General features: G+C 36.9%; 1 protein-coding gene across 1 annotated transcript in view; it reads left to right on the top strand.

Moving 5' to 3' along the window:
- The window catches only part of LOC150076778 (glycerophosphodiester phosphodiesterase 1), a 121,573-nt gene that overhangs the window by 19,896 nt on the left and 80,505 nt on the right, over window positions 1-21,172 (top strand). Inside the window, exons 2-3 of the mRNA XM_090386710.1 lie at window positions 2,249-2,424; window positions 17,623-17,728. Coding sequence (XP_090242836.1) covers window positions 2,249-2,424; window positions 17,623-17,728 — 282 coding nt within the window. The remainder of the gene's footprint in view (window positions 1-2,248; window positions 2,425-17,622; window positions 17,729-21,172) is intronic.

The raw sequence follows: 21,172 nt of genomic DNA, 5'->3' as shown, positions 1-21,172 counted from the left end.
AAAACAAATCTATTCTTATTCTAACTATAGATAGTTTTTATAAATCATAATGTACGATACTGTTATTTCTTAATGATTCTTACTCTCGCCACATAAAAAATAAATTCTGAAATTTAAAAATAAACAAGTGGAAACTGCAGTAAAATCTCAAATCCATTTCCAAAATTTGCTGTTTTTTTGAAAATTATATTTGGAAACAAAAAATATATATATATATATATATAAAATAATAATTTTTATTTACATCTATAAAAATATTTCTAGATGTAAATAAAACCTCTGTAAACAGAGATTTAAGTTGTATACGGTAAGTAGTTTTTGTTTAATTTAACAATTGCATTTATTTAAACACAGTGATACTATGAATTATTGAAAAATAAAGCTTTTAAAAAGTATATTGTGATATAATTTCAAGATATATAATACATATATTTTCTACATTTTTTTTTTTTTTTTTTTAATTGTTTACTTGTTTTGCAGCTAACACGAATATCAACATACTGTGTTTTGCAGATAACATGAATTTCATTGTTTTTATACAGAGTGCCTACAAACCTTTGTAAAACTAAAACATTATTATTGCATTATTATTTTTCAATAGACACATCTGCTGAAGTTGTCTATTGAAAACTGCACTCATGTGAAATATTGCTTCATCAGAAACTGTTTTGTTCAGGTAATGTTGTTGAGATTATGGATCATATGCGTAGCAATGTTTGATGCAGATCATTCAATTTTAGGTGTTGAATCAGTTAAAGCTCATTTGTGTACAGCTGCAGCCTTGCAAGCATAACTTTATATTTAGCTGAATGTGGAATTTGTAATAAAACACTTGCAAGGCAGATGGATTTCCTTGGTCTTCTCTGGAAGATATCAGACATGCTTTCAACATTCTTTAGTATTCTGGACTTTCTACTACCATATTATTATTATTATTAGCAGCTATATAGTGCAAGGAAGCCTGAGGCTTATGCTGCACCAGCCAAAAAAAAATTCTGAGTTACCCAGCGAAACACACAGAGAGAGAGAGAGAGAGAGAGAGAGAGAGAGAGAGAGAGAGAGAGAGAGAGAGAGAGAGAGAGAGAGAGAAAACAAGAATCAGAAGTAGAAGGAATCACCAAGAAAGAGAAGAACGATGATATCCAGCTCACGACCCTGGGTGTGCCAAGCCCATACTCACCAGAGGTGAGCCCCTGGGGTTATATTGTGAAACAACATGGTGGTAGAAAGTCTTCCCAAATTTTCATCCATGCACACAGCTTTTTTTGGCTTTTTGATTGCTTGCTAAACATTGGGAAAAATTGACATTGTACTAAAGTGACTTCAGTTCAGCCATCCACTGTGCACACAGTGGATGGCTGAACTCAACGTAATTCACTCGAAACTGAGAATCTATCTTAACATTCATAGAAATGCAAATGTTATGATGGATAAGTGGAATAACCAGAAAGGATAAAGTGAGAAAGCAGTAAGTTAGAAGAAGCCTAGCAATTGTATCAATTGGGAATAAAATAAAAAAGGGAGATTGAGATGGATTGAACATATCAAGAGAAAGGGACCAGATGAATCAGTGAAGAGGATCTTGGATGTGTGTGTGTGTGTGTGTGTGTGTGTGTGTGTGTGTAGAGAAAGTGAGGGTGGGAATGACCTAAGAGGATATGGATGGACATTGTGAAAAGGAATGTGGTGGAGTGCTGATTTACAGGGGATTTCATCTGCGGTAGAAAGGAATGGCATAGGACTCCAAATGAATGAGATTAATCTATAGAAGAAATTTTTGGTATGGGCGATCAAATCCAACTAATTATTGTAAGAATCAATTGGATTTGGCCCCCCCCCCACTTCAACTTTTTTTTTTATTTCTGTTTTTCAAAAGCCCAGTTTAAACTTCATTGTTATGTATGACAACTAAATTGAATAGTGCTTAATAACAATGGGCTGTGCATTTTTGGTGGAAGATCATATAGATTTGATCTTGGGAAGTGAGTACTAAATTTAAGTTAAAGTGTATTGATATATTTGGTTGCTTGCAAATGCTAATAACTAACTTTCCTGAAATTATTTTTTGAATTGTCATTAATTATTTTGTTCATGCTGCATATATACACACGCACCTATTTTTTTCTCAAAGGAGTTATTTCATCAATCTCTTCTTGCAGTCACTTCAGGCAACTCCTCATGAGTTCCTATTGTGTATTGGAATAGCATTTAAAAATATTGAGTATAACAGCATGTAATTTATTTTTAGGCCAAAAATAATGATGCTGATGGAATAGAATTTGACATGTCCTTTACAAAAGACAACATAGCAGTTCTTTTTCATGATGATACAGTAGAGCGAACAACAAATGGATTTGGAAGACTTGGTGACCTTACATTTGAGGAGATAAGGAAGTTAGATGCAGCAGCAAGGCATGTATACAGGTTGGTAACGCAGTTAATATTCTTATGAACAGAATTCCTTCCTTTTTGGCTTTCAATTTCAATGTCCTGATTGCTAAAATGAGAATAAACTATTCTCATTTTAGTTAATTTTTTTATAATATTTTATTCTCATTATTCTCTATTATTTTATTATTTATTTTCTCGTAATAGTTTATTCTCATTTTTTTTTCTATTTAAGAAAAAATAATTCTCATTCTTTTAATAGTTCACACTATTATTTTCTCATAGTTTATTCTCATTTAATGAGAATAAACTATTCTCACCATTTTTATAAAATTATCATAAGTTTTCTGTTACATGGTAGCTAAATCACATCTTCATCACTTCATCTTAGCTTTCCTTCAGTGCACAATATCCATCAGCCTCTATCAAAGTATTTAACCTTTCTCTGTCACTTCAATTACATCTCTTAAACTTTTTCTCCTCAATACATATCCAATCCAGTTTTTCTTTCTTTTCCTTATAGCCTTTATTATACTTCAGTTTTCTTCTGCCCTCCTAAACACATGCCCTTTACATGTATAGGACAGGACCAGGGTATGTCTGCCAGGGGCAAAAGTTGATGACATTGCAGAGCAGATATCATCCTTTAAGGGCACAAAAGGTGATATTGTTGTACACATTGGAACTAATGACATTAAGAGTAAGAGACCTGCAGATTTACTCAACAAGTACAGGTCAATATTGAAAAAAAGTCGCAAGTTAGGGTTGAATGTGAAAATGTCTGCAATTCTGCCCAGACAAGATAGGAAGGAGTTTATGTGAGAGCCTTGTCGATCGATTTGACCCTGGAGAGATTGTGCAAGGCTCAAGGGGTAGAATTTTTTTCAGCCTGGTCTGTGCTTGTTAACAGAAGAGACTGCTTCTACAGGGATGGAGTATACTTAAATAGAAAGGGTACAAGAATATTTGCTGATGCTATCGAGGCAGTGTTAGGTGGGTCGGAAAACTGCTAGCTTGGGGGGGATACACGGGCTAAAAGGTTATCAGTGACCGAGGCAGAAGCAAAAGTGATTCTTGCACTGCTTCTATTAGAATGAGCAGCAACATGGAAAGCAAGGCAATGGAGATTCCAGGACTGTTGGGAGTAATAGTGGAACAAATAAATACATGGGCTGTGTTAGAGTAACTAAGAGTAGAAACAGGTGCATGTGTACTTGCTCGTACACCAATGCTAGGAGTATAGTTAATAAATTTGATGAGCTTGAAGTGCTAGTAAAGACATCAAAGGCAGATATTGTTGGGATATCAAAGACATGGTGCCACACAGATATAAGTAGTGCAGAATTGGAATTTTGGGAGTACAATATGTACAGAAAGGATAAACAGGAAGGGAGGAGGGGTTATACTATTAGTTAAGAAAAACATAAAATAAAATCTAAGGAAGTACATCCAACTGATGTTGGTGAACAATGCAACATTAAGTCTGTTTGGTGTGTCATAAGCCCTGGGAAAGGAAAAATGAGAGTAGGTGTGTGTTGTAGGCATAATGAATCTGATGAGTATAATGAGCAATTGTGCAGAGAAGTAGAGTGGGCCAGTAAATCAGAATGTCTTATAATGGGGGAGTTTAACTTTCCAGATATTGACTGGAACTGGTGGGTTGGTCACTCACACACTAGCAAGATTCTTTTGGATTTATTGAATGACTGTTTTACAGCAGCATGTTCGAGAGGCAATCAGAGAGTGTAATACTCTTGATCTGATTATCAGCAGTGGTTATTCATGCATTACGAATTTGCAAATAAAGTAATCACTGGGTTCCTTTATCTGCAAATCTGGTCAGACAAGACTCCCTTGCCGACCGGGCTAGCCGAGTGGGTAAAGTACCTGCCCGGCAACCCAAAGGTCGCGGGTTCGATTCCCGCGCCTCGGGCTTGGATCAAAGTACTGCAAAAACCTTGGGAGGTGCAATATGGCCACAGAAGCCGATGCACCAACAACTACCAAATCAAAAAAAAAAAAAAAAAAAAAGACTCCCTTTAACAAACCCATGCTGTGTGTTAACTATTATGGCAGTCTTGTCTAGATGATCCTGCAATGCTTCTTTAACAAGAGACTCCATTATTTTCCCTGGAACACAAATTAAACTAACAAGTCTATAGTTAATTGTGTCAACTTTTGAACCCACTTTGTGAATTGGTGATACATTTGCACACCTCCAGTCCATGGGGGACCTCCCCTGAATCCAAGGAAGCTCATAATTATGGCTAAGAGTTTGCTTACTTCCCTTGCTGCCTCCTTTAATATAACTGGACAGATTCCATCCATCCCAGGTGCCTTCCTTACGTTTAACTTCAACAATTTCTCCTCCACTTTGCTCTCAGTTATTACAAAATCACTTCTTAACTCCCTGTTAGAGTTTGATAAACTACTGGCATTCGCCTCATTGAATAACTCCTCATGTGTGAAGGTAGATGTAAAATACTCATTCAGTTTATCAGCTACTTGAGCATAATAATCAATAGCCAACCCATCTATGTTAAGTGGTCCAATCTGATTCATCCCTTTCCTTCTAGAGTTTACATATGTAAAGAACTTTTTGCTGTTTTTCTTTGCATGCTTTGCCAAATATTTCTCATAATCTGCCTTCGCCTGCCTAATCTCCTTTGTGACTTGATTACAGATAAGCTTATATCTGCCATAGGCTTTAGGCTTCTGTGTCAACTGATAATTTATATGCATCCCATACATTGTTCTTCTCTGCCACGAGCCTCATTAATTCATCTGACATCAATTTAGGACTGAACCTTGAACAGTATTTCTTGATTGGAATGAAAAGCCTAGTAGCCTTCAACATTAAGTCCCTGAAGGCTTCCCATTTAGAATTCAACGTTGGTAACATCATCAGTTGATCCCATTGTACAGAATTTAAAAACTGTCTCAGACCTCTGTAGTCACCTTTTGCAAAAGCAAAAGCCCTTCCCTTTAGCCTTGATGGTAGTTACTCAATACATTAGCATAGGCATATAATGCAAGAAAGCAAGCTTATGCAGCATCAGCCAAAAAAAAAAAAAAAGCCTCCCATTCTTTCTAAGTGCCTGTCCAGCTCAGCCTTAAATTTATTTAGGCTATCAACTTCCACAACAAAAGATGAAAAATCTGTTCCACCAATCAATCACCTACTGGCAAAAGGCAAATTTCTGCACAGCTATTCTACAACTGTCTTTCCTCAATTTGAACCTATGCCCCCTCAGGTTCTTAATCTGAGCAAGCGGAAGTATCCCATCAGCATTGAGCCTGCTCAAACCTTTCAAGGCCTTATACACCTTGATCAGGTCACCTAGCAGGTGCCTAGTCTCCAGATGCTGCAACTTAAGCTTTTTTTCATAAGCACACACCTTTGTTCCTCTCACCAATCTTCTCTGTACTCGTTCTAGAAACTGTACATCCTTCCTAAAATGAAGCCTCCAGACCTGTACACAGTACTCAAGGTGTGGCCTGACCACTGCCTTATACAAAGTGATAATCACCTCCTTGTTTCTGCTAGCAAAATTCCTATATATCATTGACAAAACTCCATGACCTGCTCTGGCAGACCATCTGCACTGCTCAGAGAACTTCATATCTTACTGCGCAATTAACCCCAGGTCTTTTTCATTCTCCACACTCCCTGAGTGTAGTACCACACAGTTGGTACATTTCTCTTGGGTTACTGCTACCCATATGCAGTACTTTGCATTTGTCAATGTTTAACTTCAGTTGCCACTTCTCAGCCCATCTGCCTAACTTTTCTAGATCCTGTTGCAGTAGCATACTGTCTTTACTGTCATTAACAACCATGAAAACTCTTGTATTATCTGCAAACTTGGATATTAAGCCTGATATACCTATGTATATTTTAGTGCACTTGCATCATTTATACAGAGCCAATTATAGATTAGCAAATTTTCAATAGCGGCATTGTTTAAGTTACATCTCATATTGTGAATACCTTCACGACGAGTTGCCATGACATTGCATTACTTCGAATAAGTAACGCTTCACCCGAAGGATTAGCCTGTTGTTACTTATTCTCAGTGGATAACACCACCCAGATGGCACCGTTTCAGGGCTATTTTGTATTTGCGTGGGATAATAACTCGACTATCCAGTTGTCCCTATTAGACTTAGAAAAGCAAAAAGGTAGAGGGAAAGTAATAGTAGGAGTGGAAGAGGAAAAGAAACGGTACAGAAGAATGAAAGGGACAGTAACTCCTTCAACTCACACCACTCAAAAACTTATAAACTCCTCGAATAGGCAACGCTTCCCCAGTGGAGAAGGCTATTGTTACCTATTCTTGGAAACTCCGGACATCATCAGGCTCCCCCTGGTGCCGTTTCAGGGCTATTTGGCCCTTCTTCGGTGGGTGGGTAGGTAGGTACCCGAGTGATGTAATGACGACAAAACAGTTGTGAAGTATATCTCCACAATATGAGAGATGCCTGATGGTGTATGATATAAGTTAGGACTGTAATGCATTAAGGGCTTATGCCTCAAGCTGCGAAAGAGTAAGACTATGTATATTTTAGTGCACTTGCATCATTTATACACAGCCAATTATAGATTAGCAAATTTGCAATAGCGGCATCGTTTAAGTTACATCTCATATTGTGAATACCTTCACGATGAGTTGCCATGACATTGCACTACTTCGAATAAGTAATGCTTCACCCGAAGGAGAAGACTGTTGTTACTTATTCTCAGTGGATACCACCACCCAGATGGCACCGTTTCCATAAACGATGCCGCTATTGCAAATTTGCTAATCTGTAATTGGCTGTGTATAAAAATGATGCAAGTGCACTAAAATATACATAGTCTAACTCTTTCGCAGCTTGAGGCATAAGCCCTTAATGCCTGATATACCTTCATTGATAAATACACAAAACAACAATGGGCCCAGCACCGAACCCTGGGGGACTCCGCTAATAACATTAGTCCACATAGAGCAGTGTCTATTTATTACCCCTCTCTGCTGTCTCCCACTCAACCATCCCTCTATCCATAACAGCAATTTTCTCTTAATGCCATACTACTCCAATACTAAAGTAGTCTTCCATGTGTAATAGTAACAAAAGCTTTACTGAAATCCAAGTATATGATATCAAAATTATTTTTTGCATCCAGTTCCTTTGTGACCATATCGTAGTATCCAATCAAATTGGTCAGACAAGACTTCCCCTTAACAAACCCATGCTGTGTCCAAACTATTACTGCTGTCTTGTCTTGGTGATCCTATATCACCTCTTTAACCAATGACTCCATTAGTCTTTTGAAAGTAAAATATATAAAAATGAAAGAAAGAAATATTTCAAAAATTTACACAGTCATATTTAACATTAGCATTAGTAGAGTCATATGATGCAAGAAAGCAAGCTTATGCAGCATCAGCCAAAAAAAAAAAACCACACCCCTCCATTCGTTCGAAATACCTGTCCAGCTGAGCCTTCAATTTATTTAGGCTATCAACTTCCACGACAAGGAATGGAAGTCTGTTCCACCAACCACCTTCCTGCTGGCTAAAGGCAAATTTCCGCACATCAATCCTACATCTGTCTTTCCTCAATTTGAATTTATGCCCTCTCAGGTGATTATTCTGAGCAAGAGGAAGAATCCCATCAGCATTGAGCATGCTCAAACCATTGAAGGCTTTATACACCTCTATCAGATCACCTCGCTGGTGCCTAGTCTCCAGACACTGTAATTTGCAAAACTTAAGCCTTTCTTCGTAAGAGCACCCCCTTTGTTCCATTCACCAATCTTGTTGCCCTTCTCTATACTCATTCCAGCAGCTCTACATCCTTCTTGAAATGAGGCCTCCAGACCTGTACACAGTACTCAAGGTGTGGCCTGACCATTGCCTTATAGAAGGGAATAATCACCTCCTTATCCCTGCTAGAAAAATTCCTATATACCATTGACAAGACACCATGTTCATATCTGCCTGCACAATTACCCCCAGGTCCTTTTCATTCTCTACCATTGTCAGTGTAGTACCACAGAGTTGATACGTTGCTCTGGGGTTGCTGTTTCCCATATATAGTACTTTACATTTGTCAATGTTAAACTTCATTTGCCACCTCTCAGCCCATCTGCTCAACCTTTCCAGATCCTGTTGCAGCAGCATAGTGTCAGTAGTGTCCTTGACAACCCTGCCAACCTTTGTATCGTCTGCAAACTTGGACATTAAGCTTGATATACCATCATCAATATAATTTATAAATACAGAAAACAATAATGGACCCAACACTAAACCCTGAGGGACTCCACTAATAACATTAGTCCACGATGAGCAGTGACAATTGATTACCACGCTGTCTTCTCCCCCTCAACCACCCCTTTATCCATAGCAGCAATTTACCTCCAATGCCACACTGCTCCAATTTATGCAGCAGTCTTCCATGTGCAAAAGTATCAAAAGCCTTTCTAAGATCCAAGTATATAATATCAAAGTTATTCCCTGCATCCAGTTCTTTTGTGACTGCATCATAGTATCCAATCAAATTGGTCAGGCAAGACTTTCCCTTAACAAAACCATGCTGTGTCCGAGCTATAACTGAAGTCTTGTCTAGATGATCCTGCAGTGCTTCTTTAACCAGTGCCTCCATTAATTTTCCTGGAACAGAAGTTAAACTCAGAGGTCTATAATTACTTGTGCGGCCTTTGATCCTCCTTTGTGAATTGGGGTCACATTTGCACATCTCCAGTCTATGGGTACCTCCCCTGAGTCCAAGGATGCTCTCATAATTATGGCTAAGGGTTTGCTTACTTCCTTTGCTGCCTCCTTTAATATAACTGGATAGATCCCATCCACCCCAGGTGCCTTTCTTGTGTTTATCTTCAACAATTTCTCCTTCACTTTACTCTCAGTTATTACAAGATATTCTAGCTTACCGCCAGAGTTGAATACACCTCTGGCATTCCCCTCGCTGAATAACTCCTCATGTGCGAATGTCGATGCAAAATATTCGTTTAGTTTGTTAGCTGCCTGAGCAGGATCATCAACAGTGGACCAATCTGATTCATCCCCTTCCTTTTAGAGTCTACATAAGTAAAGAACTCTTTGCTGTTTTTCTTTGCATCCCTTGCCAAAGATTTCTCGTAATCTGACTTTGCCTGCCTTACAGATGGTTACAGATCAACTTGTATCTATCATAGGCTTCTGTGTCACGTGTTAATTTGTATGTATCCCATGCATTTTTCTTCTCTGCCATATGTCTCATTAGTTCATCTGACATCCATTTAGGCCTAAACTTTGAACAATATTTCTTAGTTGGTATGTAAAGCCCTAGTAGCTTCCAAGATATGTTCTTTGAATGCTTCCCATTTTGAATTTAAATACTGTCTCAGACCATCGTAGTCGCCTTTACGAAAGCAATAACCCTTCCCTTTACCCCTGATGGTAATTACCTCTTTGAGTAAGTCCCACTTCAGCACGCTATGATCACTGCCACCTAGTGGTTCCTTTATCTGCAGATTCTTAATGCATAAAGAATCACTACTGATAATCAAATCAAGAGTATTACTCCCTCTAGTTGCCTCCCGAACATGCTGATGTAGAAAACAATCATCCAATAAATCCACAAAAGCCTTGCTAGTGAGTGAGCGACCAACCCACAAATTGCAGTCAATATCTGGGAAATTAAAATCCCCCATTATAAGACTCTCTGATGTAGTGGCCCACTCTATTTCTCTGTACAGTTTCTTATTATTCTCATCAGAGTCATTAAGCCTATAGCACACTCCTACTCTCAACATATATTGCATACATGATGTATAATGCTATATAATACAGTACAGTATTTATAATCTTTTTCTGTCAAATCACAGAAAACAATGGAAAAAAAGAACTACAAGATTTTCTCATTAATCCAGCATAGAAAAATTTAACCTAATATTTACTGTACAGTCTATGGCTGTTGTAAGTGGAAATTTTTTGAAAAGAAATATATTTCTCTTCTAGTGCTACTGTGAAGTAGAATTATTTTCAAATTTTAGAATGATAACCTTATTGGCAGTTGTATCACCTCGTCTGTCATTGTATAACATGATACTGTCTGCTTATGTTTTTACTTTAACATATACACTGTACTTTTTTATGTGCGTGCATATGTGCGCGTGCGCGCACACACACACACACACACACAGACTTTTTTGAGGATATGGCATAGAGAAGATGACATGCTGTTGATAGTGAAACTACAAATTCTGCTTTCCCCATATGATCAGAACATCTGGTTGTATGCTGACAAAACAGGACTCTTTTTATTTTTGAAAGTTTCTGGCAAATAAAATGCTTACATTTAAAGGTGAGAAATGTAGTGACAAAAATGGATTTCCTCTCTTCATCTCTTAATCACTGGGAAAACCCAGAAGGTTTCAAGACTTGAAGACACTGCTGACTGTATTAGCATTAGTTGAGGCATATGATGCAAGAAAACAATCTAATGCAGCATCAGCCAAAAAATAAAAAATAAAAAACTTCCCATTTCACCCATCCGGTCACTCCAAATGATTGTCTAGTTCAGCCTTAAATTTATTTAAGCTATCAACTTCCACAACAACATATGGAAGTCTGTTTCAGCAATGAACTATCTGCTGGCTAAAAGCAAACTTCCATACATCTATTGTACAACTGTCTTTCCTCAGTTTGAATCTATGTCCCCTCAGGTTCTTAATCTGAGCAAGCAGAAGTATACCATAAGCATTGAGCCTGCTCAAACCATTCAAGGCCTTGTACACCTCAATCAGATCACCTCATATGTGCCTAGTCTCAAGATGCTGCAACTTGCAGAATTTAAGCCTGTCTTGGTAAGAGACCCCTTTGTTCCTCTCACCAATCTTGTCCTTCTCTATACTCATTCTAACAACTCTACATCTTTCCTAAAATAAGGCCTCCAGACCTGTATGCAGTACTCAAGATGGGTCCTGACCTCCTTGTCTCTGTTAGAAAAATTCCTAAATATCATTGACCTGCGCTCGCAGCTCGTATGCACTACTCAGAGAACTTCATATCTGACTGCACAATTACCCCCAGTTCTTTTTCATTCTCCACACTCCCTGAGTGTAGTACCATACATTTGGTACATTTCTGTTGGGTTACTGCTACCCATATGCAGGAGTTTCATTTGCCAATATTAAACTTCAGTGGCCACTTGTCAGCCTATCTGCCTAACTTTTCTAGATCCAGTTGCAGCAGCATACTGTCTTTACTATCATTAACAACCATTCCAACCTTTGTATCATCTGCAAACTTCAACATTAAGCCTGATATACCTTCATCGATATCATTGATAAATACACAAAACAACAATGGGACAAACACCAAACCCTGTGGGACTCTACTAATAACATTAGTCCACGTAGAGCAGTGTCCATTTATTACCACTCTCTGCCATCTCCCAATCAACCATCCCTTTATCCATTGCAGCAATTTTCCAGTATCCTGAAAGCAAAACACAATGTTAAATCAAAGTGTTGCATGTGCTTCAGTAAATATGAGGTTGACAAAAAGTGGCTGCCAAATGCTTAAAACAATACAGAGCTGCATTTGTCACCCCTTGACTGATGCAGTGAATGAAAATTCACATGCTTCTTCCTCTATTAATCACAAAGAACAGTAAAGAACGGTATGATAATAGTCAAGAAATTTTATTGTGGATACGCATCATTTGCTTACACTTAGAGGGGAAACGTGTTTTGAAGACTACACTGATTTGGACGTTGTATGCTTCAGGATATATAAGAATGATGTGAAACTCATTGCAGACATATTAGAAGCTGAAATTTTTCCTGATGAAGAGGAGGAACCTATGAGCCAGGGGCTGGTCAAGAAGTTTCTTTGCAGGATGCTCATCAAGGATTAGAACTGTCAATTTTTTTTCAAGTACAGCCTAAATGTGAAAGTGAATTAACCGTTCACATGCACTTTCATAATTTTCTTTTAAAACATGCTCTTTCACTGTAATAGAACAAATTTATAGATTTAAAAGTCCGAAACCAATTCCCCAGTCTACAGTTAGGCTTTGTTATAAATCTAAGTATACGCTTCCCCACCATTAATATCCGGACACTTGCCTTCAGACAAAAAAAGAGCTTTTATTGTGTCATTTAATATTTCGTGCTGAAACCTTTTGCTTTTATGATGGCCTTTAGTCTTCACAGCGTATTACAACCAGCTTTTTATAAATGTCAGGTGGTATGTTCCTCCACTCGGCCTTTAGCGCAGCCACCAGTTCAGCCTTGTTCTTTGGGCAATCTCGATATGTAGGACCGTGATGATCCAATACATCCCAAAAGCTAATTATTGCTTGGTAATTAATTGCAAGTAATTATTGCTCAGTAGTTGGTTTAACGATTTATTAGACGCATCAGCAACTATGGCCATAGTGCGCCAGAGTACATTATGTAAATTACAGATGAATGGATGGAGCATCTGGAGTCCGGGCTGACCAATCCAACTTTTCCATACCAATATCCTCAAACCACTCTGTTACAACCCGAGCAGTATGGTATGGTGCGCTGTCTTGCTGATATAGGTATGGGCCTTTCCCGAAGTATTGCCATAATGTTGGAAGTGCGTAATCCTGGTATTGCACAACGTTCATGGTTTTGTCAATAATGACTAATGGGCCCAAGCCAAACCACAAAAGGATCCCCATACTATGACACTGCCTCCACCAAACTTCATTGTTGGGATACAATCAGGAAGAACTGTTTCCCTGGCATTCGCCACACCCAGGAACAGCCATCAGACTGGTAGAGTGCGAACCTCAACTCCTCTCTCCATAGGATTGTTTTCCGCTGCTCTAAAGCCCAGGATTCGCACTCCTTACACCATGTTAATCAGTGTCTAGCATTTGTTGAGGTGATCAATTCTGTTGAACGTGTCATCTTGCATGCCCACTTTTGCAATTGTTTGTTCGAAGCCCAGTGTGCATATTTATAGCAGGTTCTGTGATGTGTTGCATACATAGAACCTGTTTCCCCATCGATGGAGGGGGTGTCTGGATATTAATGGCAGTGTATATACATTAATACTGTGTGTATGCACTATTGTATATATAATTACAATATTAAATATTGTATACATACACGTGCAATAATTACTGTTCATTATGTAAATTACAGATTAATATGATGATATACAATCAATGCAAAATGTACACTCATCATTTTCATGTTTAATACCATAGTACATATTCTGAATTAGATTATACTTTATTGTATGAGTAAAATTACATTAAATGTTCACACTTTTCTTTGTTCTTTTTGCTCATTTTATGAACTACTGATATAATTTCCTTTTGAAAATAAGTTTTTCTCATTCCCTTAAGGAGTTGCTATGCAGAGCTTTGACCACGTAAGCATTTTTACACCACACAGTTTTCTCACAGAACTCTATTAGGGAGCAACTAACTTTTTTTTTAATGAAAACCCCAAATAAGAGAGATATTAGAACCTATAGTACTTAGTACTGTGCATGCTATTAAAAGCATGGGTTACAGGTTGAGAATATGAAAGAAGATATTTGTTGACATTAGACTTGAACTTCTCTATATTGTAATTTTACAGAAAGTATGAAGAAAATACTTATGAAGGAAGGTTGTTCCAGAAAAACAGAAGTTGAATGAATAAATGAGCAAGAAGAAAAGTTGGTTCTGTGATTTTGAAGTTGGACAGTAAATGGATATTGACTGGTTGCAGCACGTATTCAGACTGGTTTGGAAGAGAGGGAAGGATTGCAAAAGCCAATTCTGAAGAGCAGTGCCCATGGAAATATTTATAGAAAAGGCATGCAGCACAAACAGAACATCTACGAGACAGAGAGAGGAGAGACTGTTAGAGATGAGTCATTAATTAACCTTAACTGTCCTCTTCTGAATGGAATCTAGAAGTCTGAGAGAGATTTTGAGGGCACCATCCCAAATGTGAGAACAACGTTCCATAGTAGTGCCAATTTGAAATCTGTGCAGAGTGAACAGCTGTTTGGAAGAAAAGTAACATCGAGAACAAAAGAGAAAACCCTGTTTTTAGATGCAGAGAAAGCAATATTTTTAATGTGCTTATGCCGAGAGATATTAGAAGTCAGGGTAATCCCCAATAGAGATATATGAATTAGATTATACTGAATTAACTTGCCTATAAATTGGAGTGCCATCGAAGATAAGCATAGGAGAAGAAGAATCCTTTTTTTGTGAGAGATATAAGACAGGGTTGAGTTTTAGAAGTATTGAAATCAACTAAGTTATCTTTGCCCACTAGAGAATTACCTGGAAATCAGCATTTAAGGAATTGTTAGTGGATATTCGAGAAGTTGAAGCTGCTTGAGCAGGGAAAAGTTTCTCAAACTGGAAGGTGAAATGCAATGTGCTGTCAGCAAAACGATGGATAGGATTTCCAGTCAACAGAAGAAGAAGAAGGCCATTAATATATAAGAGAAAATGAACTGAACCTTGGGGAACACCAGCATTTGGAAAAGTTAAATGACAGAGCCATCACCCATGAGCAGTCAGGGAGAAAAAACTGGATATGCAATTACAAAAAACAGTTAGCAAACCATAAGATGAAAGCTTATTTAGAAGACCTTTATGCCAAACATAATCAAAAGCCTTTGAAATGTCAAGAGCAACTGCTTGAATTTCACCACACTTTTCCATTGAGTTTGTCCATAGTGGGCAACATGAGCCAGAATATCACCAATGGAATGACATTGATGGAATCCATACTGGCGATCGTTGATCAAATGGAAGGTTTCGAGATAATTGAAGAGTTGATGGTTAATTGATTTCTCCATTAATTTAGAAAGAGTGGAAATAATTGCAATTGGATGATAATTAGATGGCAGGGATTTGTCATCCTTTTTAGAAACTGGATGAATATGAGCAAATTTCCAAAAAACAAAAACACCTTTGAAATAAAAAAAAAAAAAAATTAAAAAAAAGGCAAGACACAGAACAGGAGTAACTTCAGGAGCACAGGTTTAGAGAACAAGTGGAGAAATACTATCAACACCTGGAGCTTTCTTAGCACATCAAGATTTTTCAAAATCCTTCTGACATCCTTTAGATGGAAGCCCACAGGCATTGAATGGAGTGTACTGGGAATGGTGATTTACCAAGATCATTAATACAAGAGTTGAAGAAAAATAGGAAGCTAGCAAGTCAGCCTTATCCTTGAAGTGGCAATAGAACCATCTGGTTTTTACAGAGGTGGGAACAGAAATGGGCAAAAGTTGCAGCCAATAGCTTTGGCAAGAGACTAGAATGCTTGGCTGCCATTTGGACAAGAAGCAAGTTTCCTACTCTTAGCCTGTTCAAAATCTAGTTTGGACTGTTTAACTGCTTTACAATAGTTGCGAGCTTTAACTCGCAGAAAATGAAAATGAAATATTATTAACCATACAGTGGAAAACTGATATACAGAGATTATCTATAAAAATATATAAATTGGGTCCAAACTAATAGGGAATGTCCTGAGATTCACTGTTAAGACAAATGGCAGTTTTGCCCTTTGAAATGAAATGAGAAATAATGATTTGGATCCACAGTAATAATGACAATCATTATTACTGTGGACCCAATTTTAAGTGTGCTGATTTGTTATCCTTAATCCATGCAGAACATTATTGTATCCCTGTGGAATTGACATATGTGGCAGAGTATATGCCTGAAGAAGGAGATCACCTTAATGACACTGAAATTTAGGCTAGTTTATAATATTTTTCAGTATTTTTAGAAGATTTTAAAAGGATATGATTCTTTTTGTCAATATATTATACAAATATTAAAATATAAATAAAAGGATTTTTATTAAAAACTCAAATCACAAATAGATTATTTTTTAAGTTTGTTTCTCATCATTTTGTACAGTCCACAATGGAACATGGTCTGTTCAGTCACATATTTTGTTGAATCATTTGTAAAGAGAGCAATTCAACTGCAGAAACTGAGGGTTTGTAATTAGTTTCAAACTCGTGATTCTTGTTCTCATTGTTCCATATTAACTTATTATCAGATGGTAAGTGATGGACTTGGTGCAAGACCCGATGTTGTCTCACACATGTCCTGTGACATTTCCAGAAAACATAAGGTGAGTTACTGATGCACTAATTTATGAGTCCACATAGATCAGTTCAACAACATGCTACAACACTAAACATTTCACACAGATGAATGGATGGAACATACCAATGTATGCTCCATCCATACAAGATCTGTGTTGTGTAAGAATTATTATGTGACATTGAATCTCATACAAGTTCTGTTGACAATTTTTGGAGTCGAAGAAACCAATACCCAAACATCCTAAATGAACTGATAATGCTGAGGCTCATTTTTGCCTTTAATGATTTGTAAATAAACAGAACTACCATAATTGAGCACAAGAAGCTCCACATAAAATGCATTTAAGCTGCTCCTCTTTATTCAACTAAGGTAACTGTTTGGTGCAGTATTCCATATTTTAGCATCAGAGCCTATTTTTTTAAAAATAATCAGTATGGAAGTATAACAGTTATGGCAGAACATTATTTCATTGTTATTTAAATATATATCTATTTCCAGAATTACATCAGCCTGGAAATCCGAATATTTGGTTCGGTGATATGGAGTCATCTTCTACACAACTAGAGATAATGTCTGTAGAATTATTATGAAACTTGTTTCCAGTATGTCTTATTTCTTGATTTAGACACATCTCTTCTCTCCATCATCTCCTTTAAATCCCTTTTGGATTTAAAGGTGCTTGACTTTTTTTCGTAGAGAAAGTTGAAAAGCAGAATTTATCAGTCATATCTGATTCAGGACTTGAAAATTAAAATCTGGGAAGAAAGAGAGAGAGAGAGACTGTTCCCCAATAGATTCTGCAAAGGACAATGTCTAGTGATCATCACATTTCACGTGTCTCAAGGAGGAGATTACCTTAATGAATATTGAAGAATAAGCTGCTGCATTATAATATTTTCTAATATTTTTAGTATATTGTTAAAAGGATATGATGTTTTGTCAATATAGTATGCAAATATTAAAATATAAAATGTTCTGTATGTCTTTCCACACCCTGCAAATATGGTGATTTAATGTTTCTTATCAGTTTTAAAACAATTTTTCAGATTGCTCCTTAGGTACTATTAGATACAGTTTGTGCAGTTGTCCATGGAACAAATGTAACATACGTTACTTTGTTTTATACAGTGATCGGTTTAAAGGAGAAAAAATTCCTACATTAGAAGAAGGAATTAAAGAATGTTTGCAACTTGGCCTGAAAATCATTTTTGATGTTAAAGAATATGACCATAGGGTGAGTTTATTTTCTTTTGATATTTAATTATGATAAAACTTTGACATTTAATAAGATAAGTCATAGACAAAGACACCAAATTACAACTGGAGATGGATGGATGTGATTTGAGCTGTAGGCATGTAAACTTTCTCATTACAAGTTTATACCTTTGGAACAATAATTTTTTTTTTTTTTTTTTTTTAAATTTTTATGCCCCTTCATGTATTATGTGAGCAAGCATGCCATGAGGATTCAGCTTGGTCAATCCATTCAAAGTCTTAAACACTTCAATCAAATCACCTCACCACAGGTGTCTAGTCTCCAGATGCTGCAATTTGAAGAACTGAAGTCTTCCTTGGTAATAGCATTCCTTTGTTTCTCTCACCAATCTCACTGACGTTCTCTGCTGTCATTCCAGCAGCTCTACATACTTCCTAAAATGAGGACCCCAGCCCTGTATGCAGCACTCAAGATGCAGACTGACCATTACATTATACAATGGGATAATCATGCCTTATCTCTGCTAGCAAATTTCCAGTATGTCATTACACAACCTGGCAGCCTGTCTGCACTGCTCAGAGGACTTCATATCTGACTGCACAATTACCCTCACGTTTTTTTTAATTTTTCCCTACCCTCAGTGTAGTACCACACAGCTGGTACATTAATCAGAGATTACTGCTAACAATATGCAGTACCTTCCATTTGTCTGTCTGTGTTAAGACTTCAATTACCATTAATCAGCCCATCTGCCTAATTTTTCTCGATCTTATTGCAGTAGCATACCTTGATTACTGTCATTAACCAAACTCTGTATCATCTGAAAACTTAGACATTAAGCCTGATATATTTTCATTAATATCATTAATAAATTCATAAAATGACAATAAGCCAAGCACTAAACCTACTCTACTAATAACAATGTTCCATGATTCCATGAAGGACAGCATCCATTAATAACCACACTCTCTGTCTTCTCCCACTCAACCAACCCTTTATCCATAGCAGTAACTTGTCTATAATGTCATGCTGCTCTAGTTTGTACAGCAGTCTTTTATGTGCAATATTATCAAAACTTTCCTGAAATCCAAGAATATGACATCAAAATAATTTTTAGCATCCATTTCCTTTGTTACTGCATCATAGTATCCAATCAGCTAGGTCAGACAAAATCATTCCTTAACAAATACATTTTATTATGGATTTGTTAAGGGATGATCAAAATTTTTGTACAACTATCCTGCAACCATCTTTGTTTTTTTTTTTTTTTTTCATATTTTTTTCAATTTAAATTTATATTCCATTATGTATGTTGTCTGAAAAAAAGTAAAGATGCCATAAATATTTAGTTTACTCAATACATTTAAGCCTTTAAAACATCAGTTCAGTCTCCTCGTATGTACCTAGTTTGCAAATGCTGCAATTTGAAGAATGGAAGTCTTTCTTCAGTTCACTTCTGTGTACCTGAAAAATCTTATTGCTCTTCTATACACCCATTCCCACAAGTCTACTTCCTAAAATGGGAATTCCAGACCTGTATGCAGTACTCAAGATGCTGCCTAACCATTGCCTTATACAATGGGATAATCACTTCCTTGTCCCTGCTATCAAAGTTCCTGTATATCATTGGCATAACTCTCACAGCCTCCTAGCAGCCTTTCTGCATTACTATGAGAATTTCATGATGGATTGTACAGTTGCTCCTAAGTCTCTATCATTTCCTATCACCTCTAGTTTAGTTCTGCACAATTGATGTTCTGTGATTACTGCTACCCATAAACAGCAGGCCATGCATTTATCATTGTTAAACATCAATTAACACTTCAGCATCTGCCTAATTTTCCTGGGTATTGTTGCAGTATCCATTAAAAACTATTCCTGTCCTCTGCCACTCAACCATCCCTTTAATGCATAGCAATAACTTGCCCTAGTGTCACAGTGTGCCAATTTGTATATCAGTCTTTCATCTGGAAGAGTGTCAAAAGTCAACAGACTACTAAAGTCTCAGTATATGATGTTTTAAAATTATTTGTAGCATCCAGTTCCTCAGTTACTGCATCATATTGGATTGGTCAAACAAGATCACCTCCTAACAAATCCATGCTGTGATTGCTGTATAACTGCATTCCTGTCAAGATGATCCTTCATTATTTCTTTAACAACTAGCTTCATTATTTTCTCTGAAACAGAAGGCAAGCCTCAGTTCTGCAATTACTACTTCACATTTCGTTCTCCCTTTGTGAATAGGAGGGACATCTGCAATCTGTAGGGATTTCCTTTAAATCCAACAGTGTGCCTTCATCGTTATGGCCAAAAGTTTGCTTACCTCTTTTGTTGTTTCTTTTAATGTAATTGGATAAATTCTATTAGCCCCAGGTGCCTTATTTACTTTTAGCTTCAACAGTTTCTCTTCTACTTTCTTCTCAGTTATCACTAAATCATTTAGTTCTGGTTTTCCAATCCATAAAATCTTCTTCATATGTGAATGTAGATGCAAAGTACTGTATTTATTCATTTTGTCAGCAACCTGAATGGTATCAGCAATAGTTATGCCATTCATATATGCTGGGTCACTGTGGGTCATCCTTTTCCTTCTAGTGTTAACATAAACAAAGAATTCGTTGCTACTTTTCCTTGCATTCTTAGCCAAATATTTCTCATAATCTGCCTTAGCTTCCTTGGTTACTTGATTGTACACAATTTTACACTTACTGTAGGTTTCTGTGTTCCCTGATTATTTATAATCATATCCTGCAGTTTTCCCCCCCCCCATCTGCCACTGGTTTTATCAGTTCATCCGACATCTGTTTAGATTTAAATTAAAATATCTCTCTAGTTGGTATAAAAATCTTGTTCGTTTCTATGATTGCTTTCCTGAATGTTTCCCATTTAGAATTTACAGTTGGTAACACCGTCAGCTGATCCTACTAAAAAGAATTTAACAACAAAGATTATTGTAGTCACCTTTTCCAAAGCAAAATCCCCTCTCTTAACCCTTGGGCATTACGTGTAATTTTAAGTAAATCCCACATCAATATAGTATGATGACGTTCCCATAGGGTTCCTTCATCAGATGATTTTTAATCGACGAAGAATTGCTGCTAATAATTCAGATCAAGGATATTGGTTTTTATCATTGCCTCTCTGGTATGCTACTATAGAAACAGTCATCCCTTAAATCCAGGAAATTTCTGATGTTATGGGAGTATATGTTCTTAAAATATCCTATTTTAAGAACATTCTAATTTACTGGCCCATTCTATTTTTCTGTATAATTGTTCATTATATTCTTAACAGTCATTTGGCTTATAACATATTCCTACTTTCATTCTTTTTTTCCCCAGTGTTTGTCACCCTAGACTGACTGACTGTTTGTCACTCTAGACTCAGGGTTACACTGGTCACTCACGAAAACAGGTTGCACTGATTTAGATTCTGTATACTTCTTAACCAAGCATATAA

The sequence above is a fragment of the Mastigoproctus giganteus genome, chromosome 12 (genome assembly GCF_048544385.1).
Source record: "Mastigoproctus giganteus isolate SK-2022 chromosome 12, ASM4854438v1, whole genome shotgun sequence".
NCBI lineage: Eukaryota > Metazoa > Arthropoda > Arachnida > Uropygi > Thelyphonidae > Mastigoproctus > Mastigoproctus giganteus.
Note: the sequence above shows the minus strand (reverse complement) of the source record. Positions and strands in the feature narration are given on the sequence as shown.